At 43.5% G+C, this 21,741-nt stretch overlaps 1 protein-coding gene across 4 annotated transcripts in view; it reads left to right on the forward strand.

The window, feature by feature from the left end:
- Window positions 1-950: 950 nt before the first annotated feature.
- Window positions 951-21,741, forward strand: part of DSCAM (DS cell adhesion molecule) — a 461,893-nt gene continuing 441,102 nt past the window's right edge. For 3 of the 4 annotated variants that reach the window (XM_052674351.1, XM_052674353.1, XM_052674354.1), the window contains exon 1: window positions 951-1,068. In XM_052674351.1, the coding sequence (XP_052530311.1) occupies window positions 1,026-1,068 (43 nt within the window). In that variant the 5' untranslated portion in view covers window positions 951-1,025. Of the gene's footprint in view, window positions 1,069-15,818; window positions 15,916-21,741 lie in introns of those variants that run through there. The other variant, XM_052674352.1, reaches the window with a different exon arrangement.

Genomic DNA, 21,741 nt, shown 5'->3' on the forward strand with positions numbered 1-21,741 from the left:
GCCAGAGTTCAGGAGCCTTCAGGATCCGAGTCTGGAATCTGTGATCTAGATCTAAAGCCAAACAAGAGACATTACTTGTCTAGAAGAAAATATGACATTCTGGAGAGCTCCAAACACACTCTGTCTTGTATAAGTGGGAAATGAAGCTATTCCTCTCACTGAAAGATTTATGACTCGGCAAGGATATTGCAGGTAAAGAAGGTCGATATTTGGGATCCTTCTTTTGAAAATACGATTTTATATGACTGAACAAACGTCCTTAAAAACAAACACTTGTGCTACAAACAATCCAGTGTAATACCTTTATGTAGTGATCCCCACAGAGTTCCACCTATAACACCTTGATCACCATTAAGTACTCATTACCTGTGCATGTACAGTTGGCACCACTGATACCTTTATCTATTACAGCAAAACGGGTTGCACTTTTTTTTTTTTTTTGGTCAAGTGAGAGAGCTGCCTTAAGACGGCAGAGGGCAGGGAGCGAGCGGGGCTGGCTTTGCCACTGACGGGGAGCAGGGGAGCTTAGTAGCGAGGAGAGCGAAGCAGAGGAGAGGAGAGCACAGCAGAGCAGAGCACAGCAGAGGAGCGATGTGCCCGGCCACCCGCCCGCCTGCCGCCGGGCCGACGGGCGCTGCGTGAGGAGCCGGCCGGCCGCGGGCTCGGGGCTGGGGGCTCGGGGCCGGCCGCCGCCGGGGATGCTCCCGTGCCGGCGCCGGAGGAGCCGCTCACCTGTGGCCCTGCCTGCGCGGCCCCGCGGGCGTCTCCCCGCGCCGAGGACGCACCTGGGCGCCGCGCCCCCGCCGCTCGCCCCCGCCGCCGGCCGCCTCTTCCCCCGCCCGAGAGCCGGGCGGCGAGCGTCGGCGGAGCCGCGGGGCTGCAGGCGGGGCTGAGCGCTCGCTGCGCGGACCGGCGGCCCCGCAGGCTGCCAGCAGCCCCCGGCCCAGGCGGCCGGACCCGGTGCGCGCTGCCTGGCGGCTCCGGCCCGGCCGTGGGCGCGGCGGGCGAGGGGGAGCGGCGGGGGCATGTGGATGTTGGCCGTCGCCTTGCTCCACAGCATCTCGCACGGTGAGTGCTGTCGGCACCGCGGGGCTGCCCTCCGGTCGTCGTTCCGCCGCGGGAGAGGGGAGCGGGCGGCGGGCTGGATGCGGAGCGCTGGGCGTGTGTGACTGCCGGGAGCGGGGCGAGAACGCTCCGCCACCATTTGTTTAGCGAGGTGACATTCCCAGCGAAGTGACGTCCCGTAACTGTACCGGGCTGCTGCTAGCGGCGGAGTCACCTTCGCGGGGGGAGGCGCGAAGGAGTTGCCCCCGTCCCTTCTGCGTTCTGGAACAGCAGAAATAGCGAACTCTGCGCCGTTTGTCGCTCGGCGAAGGAGAGGGAGCTAACCTATGTGAAGCTCAGGTCTTCATTTAACGCTGTCTTAAAAAGGTTATATCTAATAGCAGTACGCGCTATTTCTGGTGGGCTGCATCTAACGGTTTCCTATTAATCCTTATGATGTAAAAATACATCTGCTAAGAAACCAAATTTAGAAGTGGCTTTTAAAAATATTTATCGCTTTTGCATAAGTATGTTTGCTAAAAGAAATAATTAGGCACAGAGGAAAATTCTGTTCTGGGGTTTAGAAGTATTCAGTCCTTGAGAATTCATTTCTTTATGGTAACTATTGAAGCAAATAAGATCTTCCTCTCCTCCTTCACCACCCCCCCCCTTTCCCCTTCCCCTCCCACTCTTCTATTTCTCCCTCTTCACCCCTGGTTATTTAATCTTGTTTGGGTGAATTTTTTTTCTTCTTTACATGAGAAGTTTGTAGCACTTCGGCTGGATGTATAAATGAAGGCATTTTGCCATTTCCCCACAAAGCTCTGCCAATACCTATCAGTCATGACCTGAAACAGCTGCTGATCACTTTTGAAAATTCCACTGAGTTTGGAGGTTTGTGATCTGAACTCAGAGATGAAAGCTTAGAAATCTGCCCTTGTCATGCTGAAGATATCCAATGAAGATCCCAGTGTGTTAATTAAGGTTGAGAATCGGAGTTTGAATTAATGGCAAATGTAATCATAGTGACTTTTCTTCTTTGTAAGTATCAGCCAATAGAAAGCTCAAAATTCATGTGCAAAGAGAAATTCATATTGTTGCAGTTTCCTCATTCTCAAGCAGTTGTTCTCTTATTGTAATTTGAAAAAAAAAAAAAAAAAAAAACTGAGCAAGACACTATCACTGAAATTTTAAACTTATACATCAGGGCTGTTCAAACATACTGAACAGTGATTTTTGAAAACTGAGTTACTATTATCAATTAACTCTTTGATTACCCTTAACCTAAATGTGAGTTAGTGAAGTTTAGTAAGTCAGCCTTGAAACACGTTGGCAGCAGTAACTGAAGTGGTGACTGGCAGACCAGGAAAGACCAAAATACTAAGAGTAAGAAGTCGTTCTCTCAACGCTGCTGTGTAAGAGAGGCAGGAGATGTTATGCAAGATGTGTGCACCTTTTAAAGTCTTCGGGCTTATTGCTCAGCTGAAAAATGGTTAGAGTTCATTGTATTATGGTTCTATCATTTCAAAGAAAGACATAATAAAATCGGGCAGGATTCAGATATATGTAATAGGAGCAGGAAGATACTGTGTGAGAGGAATTCAAGGTTGGGAGAAAATAGTATACTTAAGGAAGAGATGAATTGGCAAGGGCATGATAACAATGCGTGTACATGAATGTATAAAGTGGGCATCAGGAAATTGGGTGTTAAACATTGCTGTTCTGTGCCTTGTGTTAAACAGTCAAGTTCACCCCATCAGATGACTTCATCCTACACTGTTGCTTCTGTACCTCAAAGTGTGGGGTGCCAGGTGGGGATTTTGTATTTATTTACTGAAACTTTGGGAGGAAAAGCTTTTTCAGTTATTGTCTGCTAACCCGCAGTCCTTTCCAGGCAAGGTTGGCAAACTCTCTTTCTCTCTCTTTCTTTCTCTCTCTTTTTTTGTTCCCCCTACTGCAAAGGTGATATTTATGCTGTTTACTTAGTAGCAGTGACTTTATAAGCAATCTCAGAGGGAAAAACCCAGCTGTGGTAATTGTTGGTAAATGTAGTTGTGTACACCCATACCTAAAAATAAGCAGTAGTGGTGAAGAGGCCATTGCTGACAGGTGGATGCACTTAAAGCAACAAAACCACTTGTATGGGAACTGCTGAGTCACGGCCTGAACCTCTGATTGATCACCTGAGGCGAGCACTGAGTCAGCCAGGGGAGCACAGGTGAAGGCAATTCAGCTGTGCTGCTGGACGGGGTGGAGCCAGGCTGCACCTCTCCTAGACCCATTTAAGAGCTGGCTACCAGTGGGGAAGGATCTCTTCTGGAGATCTGCTCTGCTGGAGTTTTGTAAGTGAGCCCAGGATAGGGGTAAGCTTTCTATCTATTCTCTTCTTGTTATCATTATCTACTTTGCCTAACTCTCTTATTTGTTTTGTAATTATAACATCTTAATATTCATTGATTATACATCACTCAAGGAAAGCTAGGCAAAAGTAACATGGCACCAATGTGACTTGTACTTTTTTTTTTTTTTTAATCTCTGTGAAGAAAAATCAATCATCTTGCCATAGAATCCATGAGAGGCTCTGGGAAATGCTGTCCAACTTTCTCCCCAAAGCAGAATTACATGCCGACTGCAGGTTGCTTGGGACTGTGTCCCACCTGGCTTTCAACATCTGTGAGAAGGAAGGCTTTGCGGCTTCTCTAGCACTTGATTTTAGTGGTTGGCAACCCTGCTTATGTTGGGGGGGGGGAACGACACTGGAATCTGATCATACGGTTTATTCCAACCCAAACCATTATGTGATTCTCTGGGAAACCTGCTACAGTGTTAGACCACCCTCAGTGGTTTTTGTTCTGTTTTTAAGAAAACCAAACCAAACCCAAAGCTCTCATGTTTAGATGGAGTTTCTTGTTTTCTCTTTGTGTCTGTTGCCTTTTGGTTGCTCACTGAATGCTACTGAGATGAGTCTGACTGCATCTTCTTTTCACTCTCCCATCAGTACGTGTTCGCAAGATTGCCACCAGAGTCTGTTCTTCTCCAGGCTGAACTGTTGCAGATTTCTCTTTGACCTCTCTTCATACTTTTGACTGTTAAGTCCCTCGACCATCTTTGTGGCCCTTCACTCAGCTCTTTTCACTATCTCTGTCATTGTTAAATGGAAAAACCCAGAACTTGTACACAGTATTACAGCTGTGATGTTGCCAGTGATTATATGATAATCACGATTTTTTTTTCTCTTCCTCTGATAGCAGTCCAATGTATGGGACTTAAATTTTACTTTACAGGGGAGCACTTCAGTGGACAGGATGCTCCGTGCCTTCTCTATTTCATACTGCTTTCTTCTAGTGCTGAAGACCTTTATAGCAGTGTATTATCAAACTTCTGTCATGAAGTATGTGGAGTTGCTTTCACTCTCCAACCAGTTTCTGCTTGTTTGCCAGATTTTCAGGCAAGTGCTTGTTATAGAATCCTTAGAGTTGGACAGAACATCTGAAGGCCATCTAGTCCCACTCCTGCAATGAACAGAAACATCCACAGCTATATTGGCTTGCCCAGAGCCTTATCCAGCCTCTCCTTTGAAGTCTCCAGGGATGGGAGATCAACTGCATCTCTAAGCAACCTGTTCCAGAGCATCACCACCCTCACTGTAAAAGATCTTTTTCTTATATCTAACCTAAATTTACTCTGTTTGAGCTTGAAAACATTTCCCTTTGTTCTATCACAACAGACGCTTCTAAAGGCTCCATCCCCTTCTTTCCCGCTGCTCCCCTTCAGATACTGAAAGGTTGCTATCTGATCACCTTAGTGCCTTCTCTTCTCCAGGTAGAAAAGCCCCAGCTCTCTCAGCCTGTACTTGTAGGAGAAGTGTTCCATTCCATGGATCACTGTCATGGTTTTTATGATTTCTGTTACCAGCATTCCATGTCATAACGTCACGTAGTGCACTGGGAGTTAATGCTTCAATTCCAAGGATTGTTGATATTTCCGGTACCTGGCTCTCAGAGGAGGAGAACTACATCTCCCAGAAGACTTCACTATTCCATTTCTGTTTTCCATTGAGAGGGAAGGATAAAACTTCTTGCAAGACACAAGATTGTCCCTTTCTTTTTACTGCTTGTCTCTGCAGTGTGTGCTCCCTCGTCTCACCTTCAGCATTAGAGTAAGGCCTTTGGTTTTGGACTTTCTCATTTGTTTGCTTCAATTCCGATTATACTGTATTATCTTGCGTTCTGCCATCAATTTTATTAAATTAGTTTTCTCCCTTAGCTCATTGCCACTGTTTTGTTTTTAGGCTCCTCTCCCTTCCTTTTCCCATTTTTTTTCCCCTGCCCTTCTACCTCTATCAGGACATGGGTTCAGTGTGTCCCTGCACCTCATTAGTCATTAGGAATTGGGTGGAACCAGGCCAAAATGTGACAGTCATTTTTGTGGCCCTTCTCTGGATGCGCTCCAGTAGATAGATCTACATCTCTCCTGTACTGAGGACTCCCCATCTGGACACAGTACTCTAGGTGAGGTCTCACCAATGCAGAGCAGAGCGGCAGCATCACCTCACTTGCCCTCTGGTCACACTTCTTTGGATGCATGGTTGGCGTTCTGGGCTGTGAGGGTACAGTGCTGGCTTATGTCTGGCTTCCCATCCATCAGTACCCTCGGGTCTTTTCTGGCTCAATTCTTTCATCCCTCAGCTTGTATTGATAATGGGGGTTGCCTCAACCCAGGTGCAAGATCTTGTACTTAGATTTGTTGAACCTCATGAGGTTTGCCTGGGCCCACTGCTGCTCAAACCTGTCTAGGTTTCTCTGAAGGCATCCCATCCCTTGGTGTGTTGACTGCACCTCACAGCTTGGTGTCATCACTGAACTTGTTGAGGGCGCACTCTACCCCACTGTCAGTGTCACTGATGAAGATATTAAAGCATATCAGCCCCAGCACTGTTGGGAATACCACTTGTCATCGATCACCATCCGGACATTGAGCTATTGACCACCACTCTCTGGACTCAGTCCTGCAGTCAGTTCTTCATTCTTGAACAGTCCGTCTGTCAAATCCCCAGTTTTCCAATTTGGAGAGAAGGATGTTGTGGGCTACTGTGTCAAAGGCCTTACTGAAGTCACTTTTTTGCTCTTTTATAAGAATTTCTTGCCCAGAAGACAAATCTATGTCAGACTTCTTTAAATCCTTCTTGTGTGCTACTGTTACTTCAAAGCTCAGCAAAGCTTTGCTGCTTTGATCACTGCTCATCTTGCCTGATTTAAGGCATCAGTGGTGTGAGTGACTTTAGCTGCTTTCCGTAGTTAATGGAGAGAGACACAGACACACAAAAACTGCATGTATACAATTTCTTACTTTGGACAACCACTGTAAAATGAGAGAACTAATCTTAAATGTGCATACTCTGTTCAGACAACTTCATTGGACCTAGGCAAGTGGCTGAGATGGGCCTGGACTTGAAAGGTATGAAGGAAGTCTGTGTCTTTTTGCCTTATGGAAACATTTTCCATTAATGAAACTTATGTCTAGTATTCAAAAACAATGTAAATGCAATTTCCTCTGTAGATCTTGTTTTCTCATTCTATAAATGTAAGCAATGATAGATTTAGAACATGTATTATTGAGTCAAAATATTTGTACAGTGGTATATAAGAACGTCGTTCCGTAGTGGTCTGTCACAAAATTACAGAATCACTTGAGTTGGAAGGGACCCTTAAAGCCATCTGGTCCAACTCCCCTGCAGTGAACAGGGAAGCCTACAGCTACATCATGTTGCTCAGAGCCCCTTCCAACCTGACCTTGAATGTCTCCAGGAACGGGTCATCCACCAATATGTATAATAATGTCATAGAATGTATAAAGCATGGACAGGCATAAAAGAGTTAACAAACAAGGGGGGTCTCAGTTCATGTGACCACAGCTGGAAACAGCCAGGGAAGAGGCACAGACTTTGCATCTGGAATGTATTTGTAGAATTGGTAGAGTTGTGAAGAGCTGGCTTAGCAGTGGATCATCCTTGTTGAGAGAGACCTGGGATTCCTAAGGTCAGACTTTGTGGTTGCTTCTGCACTATGTGTGGTCTGGCTCCATGAGCTGTTGGGGTTCTTTATTTTTGTTTTCCGTCTCCTCTCTTAGATTGTCTCTCTTCACCAGAACACCTCCAGCCTAAAGCTTTCACGAAGACCTCCTCCAATATCATGTTATCAAATGTTTATGATCTGACAGTGAATAGTCTTTGTCATCAAATGGAAACAAGAACTTTTTATGGGGGGGAGGGGGAGAAAGACAGAAAGCTATTCAAAGGCGAGATTCACTTGTCATATAGAAAGACTGTATGGTGTGAAGGAAAAAAAGCTTCCATATGTTGTGTGCCTTTCTCTTGAAGGCAAATGATGGCATATCAGAAGGAACATCACCAACGCAGATGTGTGAATGGGGAAAGTCTGGTTTTACTTTGTGCTCCTTACTCATGGAGCAGGCCATCTGGAAAACCTATGGCAGTCTGCTTTTGTTCTTGCTGTATAATCTATGATAACAAGTTGGCAAAGAAAGTGTTCTTCACAGGCTTCCCTGATGTAACCTTCTCAAAGAGCAGCCTGGAACCTTTGATGCAAGAAACACTTGTGGCCAAACCGTTTTGTGACATCCACACCAATAACTCAATGGAAGCAGGAAGAAAAGCAGATGGAAGGGCTACCATTGCCCCACATGAGTAAATGCAATTTATATCTTGTTTCCTTTCCTCATTTTAACACCCTCCCCCAGCAGGCTGTTGCTTGGCAACCCTGCCTCCTTGCTCTACAGCTGCTCTGCATCTCTTCTCCCCCTGGCCTTCGGTCGCAGTGGGGCTGGGAGGAGGCATGTACAGTGGTTTGGGAGCAGAGATGCTGCCTCTTCATCAACACTTGGGTAGGAGGCACATAAGGAAGTTGGGAGAGCATAGCATTTTCTGAGGTATGGAAAGCTCTGCTCTTCCTGTTTCCTTCTGTGTGCTGACTCTCTGTCCAGAAGGGTATTGGCTCTCAATAATTCCATTCTTCTTTTGTTTGTGGTTGCTATTCTGTGTAAGCCAGTGGCATCTGGGGCAGGTAACAGAGGGCAGGGCCAGAGGTGGACTTCTTCTCACATAGTCACAGTCCTTCATGCATTGCATGGTGATTTTATTAGTACTAAAATCAGATCTGTAGAGATATGAAACTATTGTGGTTTTTTTGTCATCGTTGTTATTTTTCAAAAAGGCCTTATGGAAATTGCAGTACTTATATTTTCCTTCTCCCTGTCCCCTTCTTTTTTTTTTTTAATAAGAAGCATCTCTGTATATGTACATGCCCACATTTAAACTCAGAGTAGCCTATATTTCTTGGAAAATGCTATGACTCCTAATCCAAGTAATCAGGAATCAGATTTGAAGGTGAAATAGCACTTTTGACTCAGCCATTTCATGCTGGAACATTATGATATGTACTATATGGCATAGCTATGCCTATGATTTCAATATATGCAATTCATTCCATCGTATCTTGGCACTAAAATCATCTCATGCTTTGATCTTTAATGTCTTTTTGTTATACATACATCAGGAACGCAAAGGGTTTAACTTCAGTTCATCTTCAGACTTTTAAATGGCTATCAGCAGTGCCACATTTCTTGTATGTCATGTTAGACTACTTTCCCTTACGAGAACCAATTAGTACCAAAAGAAGCCTTTCTGCCCTTCTACAAGCCTCTTTTTTTCACCCTAGACTGTTTTCTGATATCTTGCATACTGTGTCCCTGGCTTTTATCTGTAGCAATCTTACATGTCCCTTATACCCCTTACCCCAGTCCTTTCTATCATAGGAACAAACTGGTCTGTATGAATATATAAATATTAAATAATTATTTTTCCTAGCTTCCCCCCTCTGTAAGAGAAAATTATTTTGGCTGTCAATTCTTTAAATGAGTAAAAATCTTACCTTCCTGATTGTTTGTAAGTGGAATGCAAAAAGAATTACAGAAAGCAAGAAAAAAAAAAAAAAAGAGAAAAAATATTGCCTTGTGTATTAATGTTGTTTTAAATAGAAAAGTCTGGTATCCTCTCTAGAAAACATGAATCACACATGCTGTGTTAAAATCCTTCCCACAGACTGGATTTTTCCATGCCTTGCCATAGCATGGTTTTCTAAGAAATATCTCTGTCAGGTCCTCTTCTCCTTCTCTCTAATAATATTTTGATCAATTTCAGTTTGAAAAACATAGTTATGTCACTGCATCTGTGTGTGTATTAATGTTTACCTGAGCAGAGAGGCTGACTCTAAGTTCCTGAAGGCAATGGAAAATAAATAGGCATCTGAAAATCCAAATGTTCAGAGAAAATTCTTTATTTTCCCCACCAATTCTGTGTTTGCAGCACCACTTTAGGGGTTGGCTTGCTTGTTCACATCTTCCAAATGTTGGAATGGGCTGCAGGAGAAAAGACTAGCTGCAAGCACCAAAAAAAAAAAAAATTTTTTTGTGTTTTCGAGCTTAGTAGGTAAAAAATGGTCTACACTGTTTTGTGAGCAGCTGCATACCAAGACTGAATGGTTAATTGTGTGCATGCTGTAAGGACAGGTCAGGCGAGAGAGCACATTTTTGCCAGTTAACTGTACTCTTGCATGTTATCACTCTAGAGTTGTTAGTGGCTTCTGATGAAACCTAGGAAGTAAGCTGTACTTACCCCTAATATTTTAAGGGGTGGACTAGATAGCATGTGTTAGTACTGGTGCCTCTCCAAAAAAAAAATGTATATGAACGTTCAGATTTCTTGGCCATCTTGAGTATCCCTAGCTTCATAGTAATAAACAACACTTCAGGGAGTGTTTTCATAATAGCACTTAAAGAAATAGAAATTGCTTTTAAATTCTTAGGAGTCTCAAGGAAAATATTTAATTTTTGCAGCTTGTTCTGATTAAAATGGCTGACTGTGAGCTTATAAGCATTAAGCTTGGTAGCCAGTGAACATCAGAAGGTTTAGCAATTGGTTTTGACAAGCATTCAACATTTATCTGAATCTTACTAGTATCAAATCGGGCATGAAGTCTTGTGAGGAAAACCTGTTCTCACAAGGCTTTTGATTCTTCTACTTGCAGACTGATGGAAATGACTGAAAGGGTTACCCACCCTTGATTTTCTTCTCCTCTTAACCCCTGGTCCCTTTACCACCCTTTGATTGCATCTTACTTCATAATGATTCTAGTAACAAAAAATCTGAATCACCAGAAAATTTGTAGAAGAGCTGTACAAGCTTGCATTCAGCTTTAGAATAGATTTGATTTAGAAAGAAGCTGAGAGCTGAATGCTTTGGAATGGTATTCATGAGGGCTGCTCTGAAAGTAATGCCTCCTATTTTTTATGATGTTGGTTCATGACATCTGAGGTGAATGTTGTGGTAGAGGCAGTAGAGGTTGAACCTTCCTGCCAGTATCCCATTACATTTTGTTGCCATGTGACAGATGGCAGCAGTGGGGCAGTCTGACCCAGTGGCATCTGCCATAGAAATGCAAATGAAGCAAAGGTGTGAATTCCTCCTGCAGGAAAAAAAATGGCGCTCATTGGCATTGATCAGTGCTTGTTGAACACTAATGCAGACAAAACAGTGGATGTGAACACAGTGAGGTGTGGCTGGTGTGTTTTAGCAGTGGTTCAACCAGGAGTTTGAAAGACAAGTATAAAAGTTTGTATAAAAGACCATATAAAAGTTTGCCAGAACCTGTTGAACAAATATGTGTCTGATGGTGATAGTTTCCTAGATCATGTCACTACCAGCGATGAGAAGTGGTATCACCACTATGGTCCAGTGACAAAACAGCAGTTCATGGTGTAGTGACATGTGAATTCCTTGTGGAAGAAGTTTAAGATGTAGCCCGTGGTAAGTGAAGTGATGTGCACAGTCTTTTGGAATATGAAAGAGGTGATCCTTCCGGGTACTCTGGAACCCCAACAATCCACAAAATCTAATGACTATACTTGAGCTGAAGGCTCAAACTTCCAGAGTCAGGGCAGAAAAGATAACATTTCTTGTAACTTGATAATGCCGGGTCCCGTAACCCTGTACAAGTTTGAAAACTGTAGAGCGCGTTGTCAGCCTTGGCTGGACTGTCCTACTACACCCATCATATAGTCCAGATTTGGCTCCTTCTGAAAAGACTTCCAACTGTTTGAGGTAATGAAAGATGCACTGTGTAGCTAACAGCGCTGACTATATTGGAAAACAGTGTTTAATATCTGAGAATTTACTCTATTAAATAGTGCTATTGTGTTTTTTTGTATCTGTTGTAGTTTCCATGGAAATGGATAGGAGGCATTACTTTCAGCACAACCTACGTATTTCGGACAAATATTTGCAAATCCTTTACATAGCTCCTCTTCACGTGCTTTCATTGAAAAGGGAAAAATAATTGCATACTAAAATGCTCCAGGCTTTGTTTCTTTACTATTGCCATCTCATGGTTAAGGTTTCTGCTCTGCTTTTTTTGCTTGTTTTAAGCTAACTGGGACTACAGCTCCCTTTTCAGTAGAAATAAACTGGAAATGATGTTATTGAAATTCAAATTTTAACTAAATTTAATAAAGTTGGTTTACTTGGATGACAGCCTCTATCAGTTATTTTTACCTGGTCTACAAAATAGAGACTATTTTCTTTCTGATAACTGTGCTAGAAGGATGTAGTCAAGAAGACTACAGTCAAAGAAAGGCATCATAAATGAGGAGGCGCAGAATGATTTAGAAACTGAGAGATGGGTGTGCCAGCACATCACCTCTTCTGGAAACTGGAGTCAACCAGTCATTTAGAATCTTGCTTCATGCATGTTCAATCTTTTTTTTTTTTTTTTTTCCCCCCCTCCAGGTCTTCTGACTGAGAACTTCCTCTCTCATCATGTTTTCCCTTCACTTCTTCTTTCCCTTCACTTCTCTCATCCCTCAGGTACTTCTTAAACTACTTTCGAAGCTGAAGTTGCAGATCAGTTTGTACATCCTGAGTGACAATAAGGGCCTCTGTTTTGATAGTTGAATGCTTCAATGGCAGACCAAGATCCCTAAAGCCCAAAGCCTATGGAACTATCCATGATCTAAATAGAACCAATTACTGCTGATGTCCAGCACAGTCTCTCCTTAGAATATTCCTCTGTTTTAAAAATCCGAATCAATAAGGGTTTACTGTATACAGGCCATTTTATATCTTTTCTTTGAAAAATGAATTTTCCTGCAAGACCAAATACAGAAGTTATGATCTTGATACTTCCTCTTCCAATGTTGAAATGTGAAATATTCATCTCTTTGGGGGGGAAAAAACAAAACAAAAAAAAAAAACCAACAAAGCACCACCAAGAAAAAAAATCCCAACACATAAAATTCCATAAATTTCCAACAAGAACTGTAGGGGCAATTAAACAATGGAGCAGGTTAACCTGTGAAGTCTCCTATGTTGGTTATATTCAGAAGCCACGATCGTGTCCAAACCTACTCTTGGTGGCCCTGCTTGAGCAGGGGGTTGGATCAGGTGACGTCCAGAGACCGTAATCATTTCTTTTATATCCTCTTGCTAAATATGAGTGTGTGATGTATATACATTCCAAAAGTAGTTTGCAGATCTTGCCATTTAGCGCTTTTCAGGTTTGCTTAACTGAAAGTTAATGGCTGGGCTGGTTAACATCAGAATGACCACACTAATGGTATTTCTCTAAATATTTGTGTTGGTGGCTGAGAACATAGCACATCGTGAATGTATATGGCCAGAACTGTTCCAAGTTATGTTGATGTTCTGGATGCTCCTTTGGAACCTGATGGCTGAGATGCACTGTTTTGTTCTGAGGTCCTAATATAGCAGTCTTCTGCTTGTGCTTTCTGCATTATAATGTGAAGTGTTCAAGTTACATTTGGCTGGTGTATACTGCTGACATGTCTTTGTTAATATCAAGAGGTCATCCTCAAAGAGTCTGTGTGGTAGCTGCAGAAAGCTTGAAAGTAAGGATGATCAACTTGATACAGTCAACCAGTACAAGAACTAAAGCTAGTTTAAGAGCTTAATTTAAGGTTGATGTAAGATTTTTGGTCCTTAATCGCAGTTACAGCTGTAATTGCATGGGATTATTATTATTTTCCCAGAGAAGATATAATTACATGCAAATTCTAAATGAGTTATCTTGCTGGAAAATTGTTTGAATTTGTTTTAGGAAGAACTCAGTAATTTCCATCCACCTAATCTGGATAATATCATATTTATTCATATAGAAAACCATAGAAAGGATTCTTTTGAGTTGATGACCCTGAATAACCCTGTTTGCAATTGATGCTGGGTCATCCTTGATTTTTTCAGACTTGAAAGATGATATTCTGACTGACTGCATGTACTCTGAGTGGAAGTTATCATATAGTCCCATTTCTCCACTTGGACAGATTGCTTAATTTTGTTTTGTTTTCTGTCAAGTTATTTGCTGAGCAGCAGAACCTAGTGAACCCTGCTTTCATGCCATAGTATGTCCAGCCTTCCCTTCCTTAAATCTAGCTCAGAGCTATGTATGAATATACTGTGTAGTTGACTGGTGGTTTTTTTAAAAAAAAAAAAAAAAAAAAAAAGAGTCCTATACCCACTGAAAGTTGGTTTCTTGCCTTTCAGAACCACGAAGAAATCAATTAGGCTTACTTTGTCTGCTGTTAGTGCTTTAAATATCTTGAAACTTAATGAAATTCACTTAGAATTCCTGAAATGAAACTGAAGTTAATCAAAGGCTTCCAGAGTTAGGCAGATGAGAAAAGGAGGTAGAAAGGTATAGGAAGGTATATTTATTCTGTGTGGTATAACACTGCATCTTTTAAGCCCAAAGCTTGTTGGGCTTCAAAATGGAAAACAAAGCAATTCTGAAAGAGCTGCAAGAACTTCTACAAAATACTCTCAGATGAATACTTAGGCATTTCTGCTTCTCACTAGCTCTCTTCTAAGCAAAGAGATTTAAAATAATTGTCATTTTTAACAGAGCTTCACTTCTGGTAAAAGTAAACTTTTTTCTTTTTTTTAATTTTCTCCTTTCCTCAGTACATTTGTACTTTATTTTTCTTTTATTTTTATGCATTTATTTAATGTTCTCCTATAAGTATCAGCTATTCTTTCTCACTGAATGACTTTCCTGGTTACGTTTTTGCCTTGAGGGCAACTATGAGCAGCTCTTCATGCCTGGTGATGGTCTCATCTCTCTGACTTTGGGGCTTCAGTGCCTTCTGGCTGACATCCCAGTCAAAATGTGGTGCAGGGCACATCCGTGATGGAGTTTGCCGTGTTTCAGTTCTAACTTTGGTTTTCTCAAGAATTAGAATGGAGGGCTTGTATGGGGCTTTGCAAGGTCATTTTGGTCAGTTCTATTATGTCTTTAGAAATGGCTTCAGACTGATTTTTCCTTCCTATCAGGCTGTCTTGCTGAACTCTCTGCTTATGTTCACCCAACGTGTTATGGAGGGGCATCCATTCTTGGGTTGCATTGTGGAGAAATAAGATTGAATTTCGTAAGGATGGCTACCTCTGCTTGTACATAATGTTTATTTATGTATTTTTAAATTAATGATGTTGACTCCATGGATTCTAGAGATCTGTTACTAACCCCTATACTGTGATGTCCTATAAAGGCCCCTAAATGGAAGGTTATTCTGCTTGGTACTGCATGGGGGTTCTGTGGGTTGAGATGCTTTAGGGCTTTACTGTGTATGCTTTTCATCTTATGGCTTTAGCTCAGAGTAGCCCTAATGCTGTTATGTATTTCAGTATATTGATCTATTTCCAGTTGTTTTCGTTTAATATATTTTCACTCTTCCCCCCCCCCCCTTATCCTTGTTAGACCAGCCTTCACATCATGAAAGAAAGAACAGATGCAGAAAATGCTTTGGGTAGAGAAAGAGTAAATTGCAGTCTCTCTACAGGGGGGAAGAATTTGTTACTACAGAAAAAGAAACACATGAATGGCTGAACTGTAAGCAGTGGGCAATGCCGATGTTCTTCCCCCTCTCGGTTTCGCAGACTCCCAGTCCATTCCCGGCTGCGCTCGCCTGTCAGGGCTGTGACCTTCCAGAAGGGCCCCGTCCTCCGGTCCCCCCCACCCGACGTGTCACCACATTAGTCACATACAACTCAGCTGATGGCAAACGGCCGCAGTTCAGCCAACTATTGAAAGGCAGGATCTTCCGCTGCGTTCTTCTATTGGTCTTGTTTTTTTTTTTTTTTTTTTCTTTTTTTTTTTCCGCCGCGGAGACTTGGTGCTGCTTTAAGACTGCAGAGGGCAGGGAGCGAGCGGGGCTGGCTTTGCCACTGAAGGGGAGCAGGGGAGCTTAGCAGCGAGGAGAGCGAAGCAGAGCAGAGGAGAGCACAGCAGAGGAGAGCAGAGCAGAGGAGCGATGTGCCCGGCCACCCGCCCGCCTGCCGCCGGGCCGACGGGCGCTGCGTGAGGAGCCGGCCGGCCGCGGGCTCGGGGCTGGGGGCTCGGGGCCGGCCGCCGCCGGGGATGCTCCCGTGCCGGCGCCGGAGGAGCCGCTCACCTGTGGCCCTGCCTGCGCGGCCCCGCGGGCGTCTCCCCGCGCCGAGGACGCACCTGGGCGCCGCGCCCCCGCCGCCCGCCCCCGCCGCCGGCCGCCTCTTCCCCCGCCCGAGAGCCGGGCGGCGAGCGTCGGCGGAGCCGCGGGGCTGCAGGCGGGGCTGAGCGCTCGCTGCGCGGACCGGCGGCCCCGCAGGCTGCCAGCAGCCCCCGGCCCAGGCGGCCGGACGCGGTGCGCGCTGCCTGGCGGCTCCGGCCCGGCCGTGGGCGCGGCGGGCGAGGGGGAGCGGCGGGGGCATGTGGATGTTGGCCGTCGCCTTGCTCCACAGCATCTCGCACGGTGAGCGCTGCCGGCACCGCGGGGCTCCCTGCCTTCCTGGCGGCCGGGGAGGGGAGCGGGTCGCGGTTACGCCTTTTGTGCTGTCCGTGCCGGCGGGAGGAGGGCGAAGCCGCGCGGCGGTCATTGAAAGTCGCTCACCTCGCGGAGGGGCAGCCCCGAGGCGACCCGCGCCGCCGCGCCTCCTCCTGCGGCACGAACCGGGGCTGTCGGGCGGGCACGGAGCGCTCGTGATGCCCTTCCTCCTGGAAAAGTGCGGAATTTCGCTAAGTGCCTCGTCAGTCCGTCCGAGTGCGCGGAGACCGGTGGGAGGAATCGCATCCTGAGCGTTCGCACCGAGAGATTTCTGCCTTTGACGTTCGGTGTTTCGTCCTTCCATGCTTTCGCCTGACCGTTTCTTTTTCTTCTTTATTTAAATTTGAGACTTCTGAATGATTTTCTTTTCAACGTTTCGCTACTTGCTCAGTGGTAGTTTTTTTTTTTTTTTTCTCTTTTTTTTTTTCTCCTTGTTCTCTTATGTAAAAATATGCACGGCTAAGCATGACATCATCTGCAAATGTTGAAGAGAGTCAATTATAAAGTTAGCGGGGGGAAATTGGAAGGGAGAAGTGAGAAGGGTAAACCTGACCTGTTTATTTTCTCTTCGTTCTGCAGGCTGCTTCACATACACTTTATGTAGCTCCTGGGTTTTTTCTTTTAAATAGCGGATGGGGGTCTTTTGGAACACTTGGGTATGTGTGCCTGAAAGCTGTTGTGGGAAAACGTGTTTAAATTGCGTAACTTTTATTAAGATCTATGTTAGCAGTGCAGTTTTAGGGACAGAAAACCAGTTATGTCATAGTGCGTGATTCCTGCTATTCCGTTCCATTGCCTACTTCTCAGATTTGAGCACATAGCATTGCCTGCAACACATAACATCCTGACAGTTAAAACAGAAAGATTAAACACACCGTTTCCAGGCAAAGCAGATGCGAGGGGAAAATGTTTCTTGTATTGAATGGATGGGAGAGAAGCACGGGGCAAAAGTATAAGGTTATTCTGGAAGGTACGAATAATTGAGCCTGTGGCAGAAGGTGAGGAATGGATGGTGGCTGAGGGTGCCTTCACATCTCCTTAAGTATACGCTGGATGAGAAAATGCATTGACAGGCATGGCCAGTCCAGCGCAGCTAGCTGGATAGGTCATAAATCAGGAGGTGAATCTTAAGCATGTGTTTGCAGCTATCGTAAAATATTCTCATGTTCCGAGTATTGCTGAATGAAGAATGATTGAAAATCCCCAAATTTTAAGCTTGAATTTTTTTTTTTTTTTTTTTTTTTTGGCATTTCATCTCATAGTGAGACAACTGCAACAAGTTCTGATGTTAAGGGGTTATTTATTTAATTGCAGTTATGTATTTGTTGTCATCAGGCAGCACTCCATCCTTTCTCTGTCCTTTTGAGACAGATGCCTCAGAGGGAGAGATCTGCTATTAGTGAGACAGAATCAGTCCAAAAGTGTGTTCTTTCACCAGTGCTATTCTGTTAAACCTCAATTTGCATAGAAAGGAACCCAGCGTCTGTCCAGAAATCTTACATTCTTCTTTTTCTTTTTTTTTCCTTTTTTTTTTCCTTTTTTTTTTTTTTTTTTTCCAGAAAGAAGAGGCATATGTTTTTATGTCTGCTGTACTGATGCTATAAATGACACAATCTAAGTTAGGCAGTCTCCCTCTCACCCAAAAGGTTTTGAAAATCAGAATGATTTTTGCTTTGTAAGGTTGAAGTGGTATGAAAATTGCTCTCTCTCCTAATTTATAAAGTCAATAGCTATTTCTCTTTCAGTATCCTTGTGTTTTTAGACCAAAGGCGGACACAAATTTGCATTCCAAGTATTTTTCTGTTTCCAGTAGTACAAAATGTAAATGATCCGTCCATCTGCGTAGATTCTGTAGTGGACATGGCAACGTTTACATGCTTGTGGACCCAGGTTACTGAAATAAAATCCCTGCTGTATGATTGCATTTTAAGCTAAAAACAGAATACTTAATGGATGGGTCAGTAATCCTTTGCAAACTTGAATGTTTCTGTTTTGACATCATTCCTGATGTCAAGATGTGTATGTATTCAGGACCTTTCTAAAGGCAAATTTTGAACATGGCGCCTACCTTCATGTTAAGTGCTGCTAATAAACAAAGCCAAGTGGTTCAAGTCTTATTTAATTTAAACTACCGGATCAGAGTCACGAGTCAGAGAGCAGTATTTTTAAAGGACTTCAGGTTTTAATGCAGTGTCATATCAGATATGTATCTTCTTGAAGGAAATGACTGCGTATATAAATAGAAATGTCACATATATATTTATTTTCATTATTCTATCTATATCGGTATCTGAACTCCATTGTGTGAGAGGCTGTGTTCTTTTATGACTGTATCTTAGTGTTGGGGGGGGAAGTACTATTGAAGCTTCTACCATTGCCTTTTCTGAACTCCTTAAAAAGCCATGCCATGTTAGCTTGAAGCACAGGAACATGTATGCTTGGTTTTCAACCATGTCATCTCATTCTGACTTTAATTTAAAAATGCTGTATTTTTCATGTTTGTATTCTGTTTTTCTTTTTTTTTTTTTTTTTTTTTTTTTCTTTTTCCTTCCCTTTCTGAGCTGGGAGATAGCTTAAAAAATAAATTCACACAATGTAGGTTTAACCCTGTAGTTGTCATCTTGGGCTGTATTTCCACTGAAGGTAATGGAAACTCTCTGAATAATAGCAAGCATGGCCCCCATATTTCCCTGCAGTCACTCAGCACAATGCATTTTGTCAAATTAGATATGAATGGTGTTACTGGGTAGGCTTCATGTCTGTAAAGCAGCTTCCTTCTGGGGACAATAAAACACTGACATGCTGTTACATACAATTAGTATTTCTGGAACCTGAGACAAAACCTTCCCAAATACCCTGTTAAAATTCTTCTATTTTATAAAGGCTTCAGACGGTCAGAGCTGTGAGTTTCTTAAAATATAGGTAAACAGGTACTGTTAACCAGAAATGCATTGCATCCTTGATGTGTGCATGGGGCGATACAGGCATCAGTGGGAGCTGTGCAGCTGAATTCACCACTTGGAAAACCTGAGTCATGCTCAGCTACAAGCCTGAGCAGTACCTGGAGTTACCTTCAGGATTGCTGTACCTGTGCTGCCTTCTGTTTCTGCACCTACGTGTTCCAGGGGCATGTGCATCCATTAAACAGCACTGGTGGAGAAGGTCTGCTGTAGCCTGGTCACAGCCAGGAAGAGGGCATTTCCTTGTCAGAGGAGAGAGCAGAATAGGAGAGCAGTCTCCTTCAAATCTCCTGACTGTAATTACTGTGATAAAGTTAGCTCAGAATTAGGGTGTCCTGCTCCAAAATGAGTATCATTCAGCAGGGTTTAATTCTTGGCACAGGTGTGCTGAACCTGTTTGCAGGCTTCTCTCTGGCTGTGTTTCTTATGTGCTGAGTGCCTGGTGCTGTTATGCCGAAATGAAGGGAGCATCAAGAGATGTTCGATGCAGTACAGATAGTACGAAAAATAAATTCCCCCTTAAGCAATTTTTTGTTTGAATCTTTAAGTCCAAAGCGTACCTGTCCCTTTTCCCCCACTATGCCCAGCCATACAGGCTTTCATAGTGCAGCAGAGCACAAAGAAAGGAGCTCGGCACAGAGCTGGGAGCAGGGGTTAGCTGGAGGAGGAGTGGGGAGGGCAGCGAGGTGCCAGTGGCACTCTCCAAAGAAAATGGTGACTCAGTGTCAGAAAAGAAATATTTAAGGAAGAGAGCAAATGGTCTCTCAAGTCCTTGTAGAAACATGCTGTGCTGTGTGCATAGCTTATGTAGAATCTCATAGCCAAACCCTCGCCTCATATGAGGAGAAATGTCACTGCAGGTGCAGACAGCACTGAGCTCACTGCGTATTCGTGGATGGCACAGCAAAGCCGATTGTGTTTGCAGTCCGGTGGAACCCTCGCTACGAACAGCTGTTAGTTCATCACCGATGCCAAACAGAGAAATTTGCGGTAGTTGAGAAAGCGGAGTGCATTGGAGATCTCTATTCAATTTCAAAATAAGCTTTTCCTCCCCTTCGGCCCAGGCTGTGCTCAGGGAGAGATGGAGTCGGGCTGTGGGGAGCGCTGTGCCGAGCGGTGCCAGCCGGCGCTAGTGAGCAGCCGCACAACACTAGTGGGCAGCAAACCACACGAGTCTGGCGGCGTTTCTGACAAGCGCTGCAAGTGCACCGTGCCCACAGGAGGGGTTTTGTCTGCATCGTTTTTTCTTTTTCTTTCTTTCTTTCTTTCTTTTTTTTTTCTTAAGTGGTCACCGATCTTTTAACTCGTGGATGCTGTGCCTTCTTTCCATAGGGACTGAATAGCAGATGTGTGTGACAGTGTAAGTATTCTTGGTAACAGTTTAAATTTATTTCTCCAAGTGATAAAACCATAAACCCCGTTAAACAACTCACAGCTCTGCACTGTTTTCCTTTCTTGCTGATTTCAGCGACATCGCTTCAATGGTGCTGCATCCAGAAAAGTTTGCAAACTGGTTTCAGTTTTTGTTTGTCCTCAAAAGTAAACTTTATCAAAAGTAAAATTTACCATTAAATGAGATTATCTTGTGGATTTTAATGAGCTGCTGATCCGGAAAGTTCCTCCAGCACATGAGTTTGTGCAAGGCTCTGATTACAGCAGCAGCTGTGCTCAGGTTGGACCTTAACTTTTTGTGTGTCTGCCTGGATCAGTGTCCTCATGAATATGCTGTTTTCTCAGGGGCAGCGATGGTTGGAGTGTGAAAATAATCTCCTTTACCTATTCAGTAAACACTGAAAAGATAACAAGCAAAAAGCTATGAAACTAAATGTCCTTGGGGGAGGGAGGGAGTTCGAGAACTGAATCGAGGAGCAAATTGGGTAGGTTAGAGCTATTTCCATTCCCTTCAGTTTCTTCTAGTGAATGTGTAGAATCAGGGCCTCTTCAGATGTACTGCTCATTTAGCCTCTGATTTCAATTGGAGCACACTATGGCTCAGTCTGTCTGCCTAGGGCTTTTTCAAATTTTACACCAGGGAATGCATGAATTCCAACTTTCACTTTAAGGACTAGAGATGGCAGAAAAAAAAATAATCGTTACATTCACCTTTATTATTCTAAGGTACAATTATTGGATTTTCTTTTTTTTTTTTTTTTTTTTTTTTTAATTCTTTTGAGTTACTGAAATGAAAAATATTTTTAAAAATCCATTTAAGCAGTGCAGGGCTTTAGATCAGAATACTCAATTATTTCAAGGTGAATGTGTAGGTGTATGCAGTTAAATTACTTGTTTCACAATATAGTTTGAGATATTTCACAATCCTTTTTAAGCAGCACTTCCTTTTCTTTTAACTTGTTGTGAAATCAATGAAATTAAAATTTCAAACAATTTTGTTATTATTCAGAAGAACCTTATCAGTCTTCATGTGCATTTCTTTAAACAACTACTATTAAAAACACAAACAACACAAAAGACATATTTTATAAAAACCTATCACAAGACAGTATTACAGAATGCTGAAGAGAACCTCTTTAAGAACAAACCATGGATTCAGGGTGAATACAAGGAAACATTTCTTCTTAGCAGTTTCTTCTGAGCAAGAGCGGTGCTGCAGTGGCACAGGCTGCCCAGGGAGGTGGTGCAGTCACCGTCCCTGGAGGTGTTCAGGAGCCGTGTGGATGTGGCACTGAGGGATGTGGGCATGGTGGGGGTGGGGGTGGGCTGACAGTTGGACCAGATGGTCTTAGTGTTCTTTTCCAATCTGGGTTTTAATCACTTTTTTTTTTTTTTTTGTACT

Source organism: Tympanuchus pallidicinctus, unplaced genomic scaffold (genome assembly GCF_026119805.1).
Source record: "Tympanuchus pallidicinctus isolate F22 unplaced genomic scaffold, pur_lepc_1.0 scaffold14, whole genome shotgun sequence".
In the NCBI taxonomy this organism is placed as follows: Eukaryota; Metazoa; Chordata; class Aves; order Galliformes; family Phasianidae; genus Tympanuchus; species Tympanuchus pallidicinctus.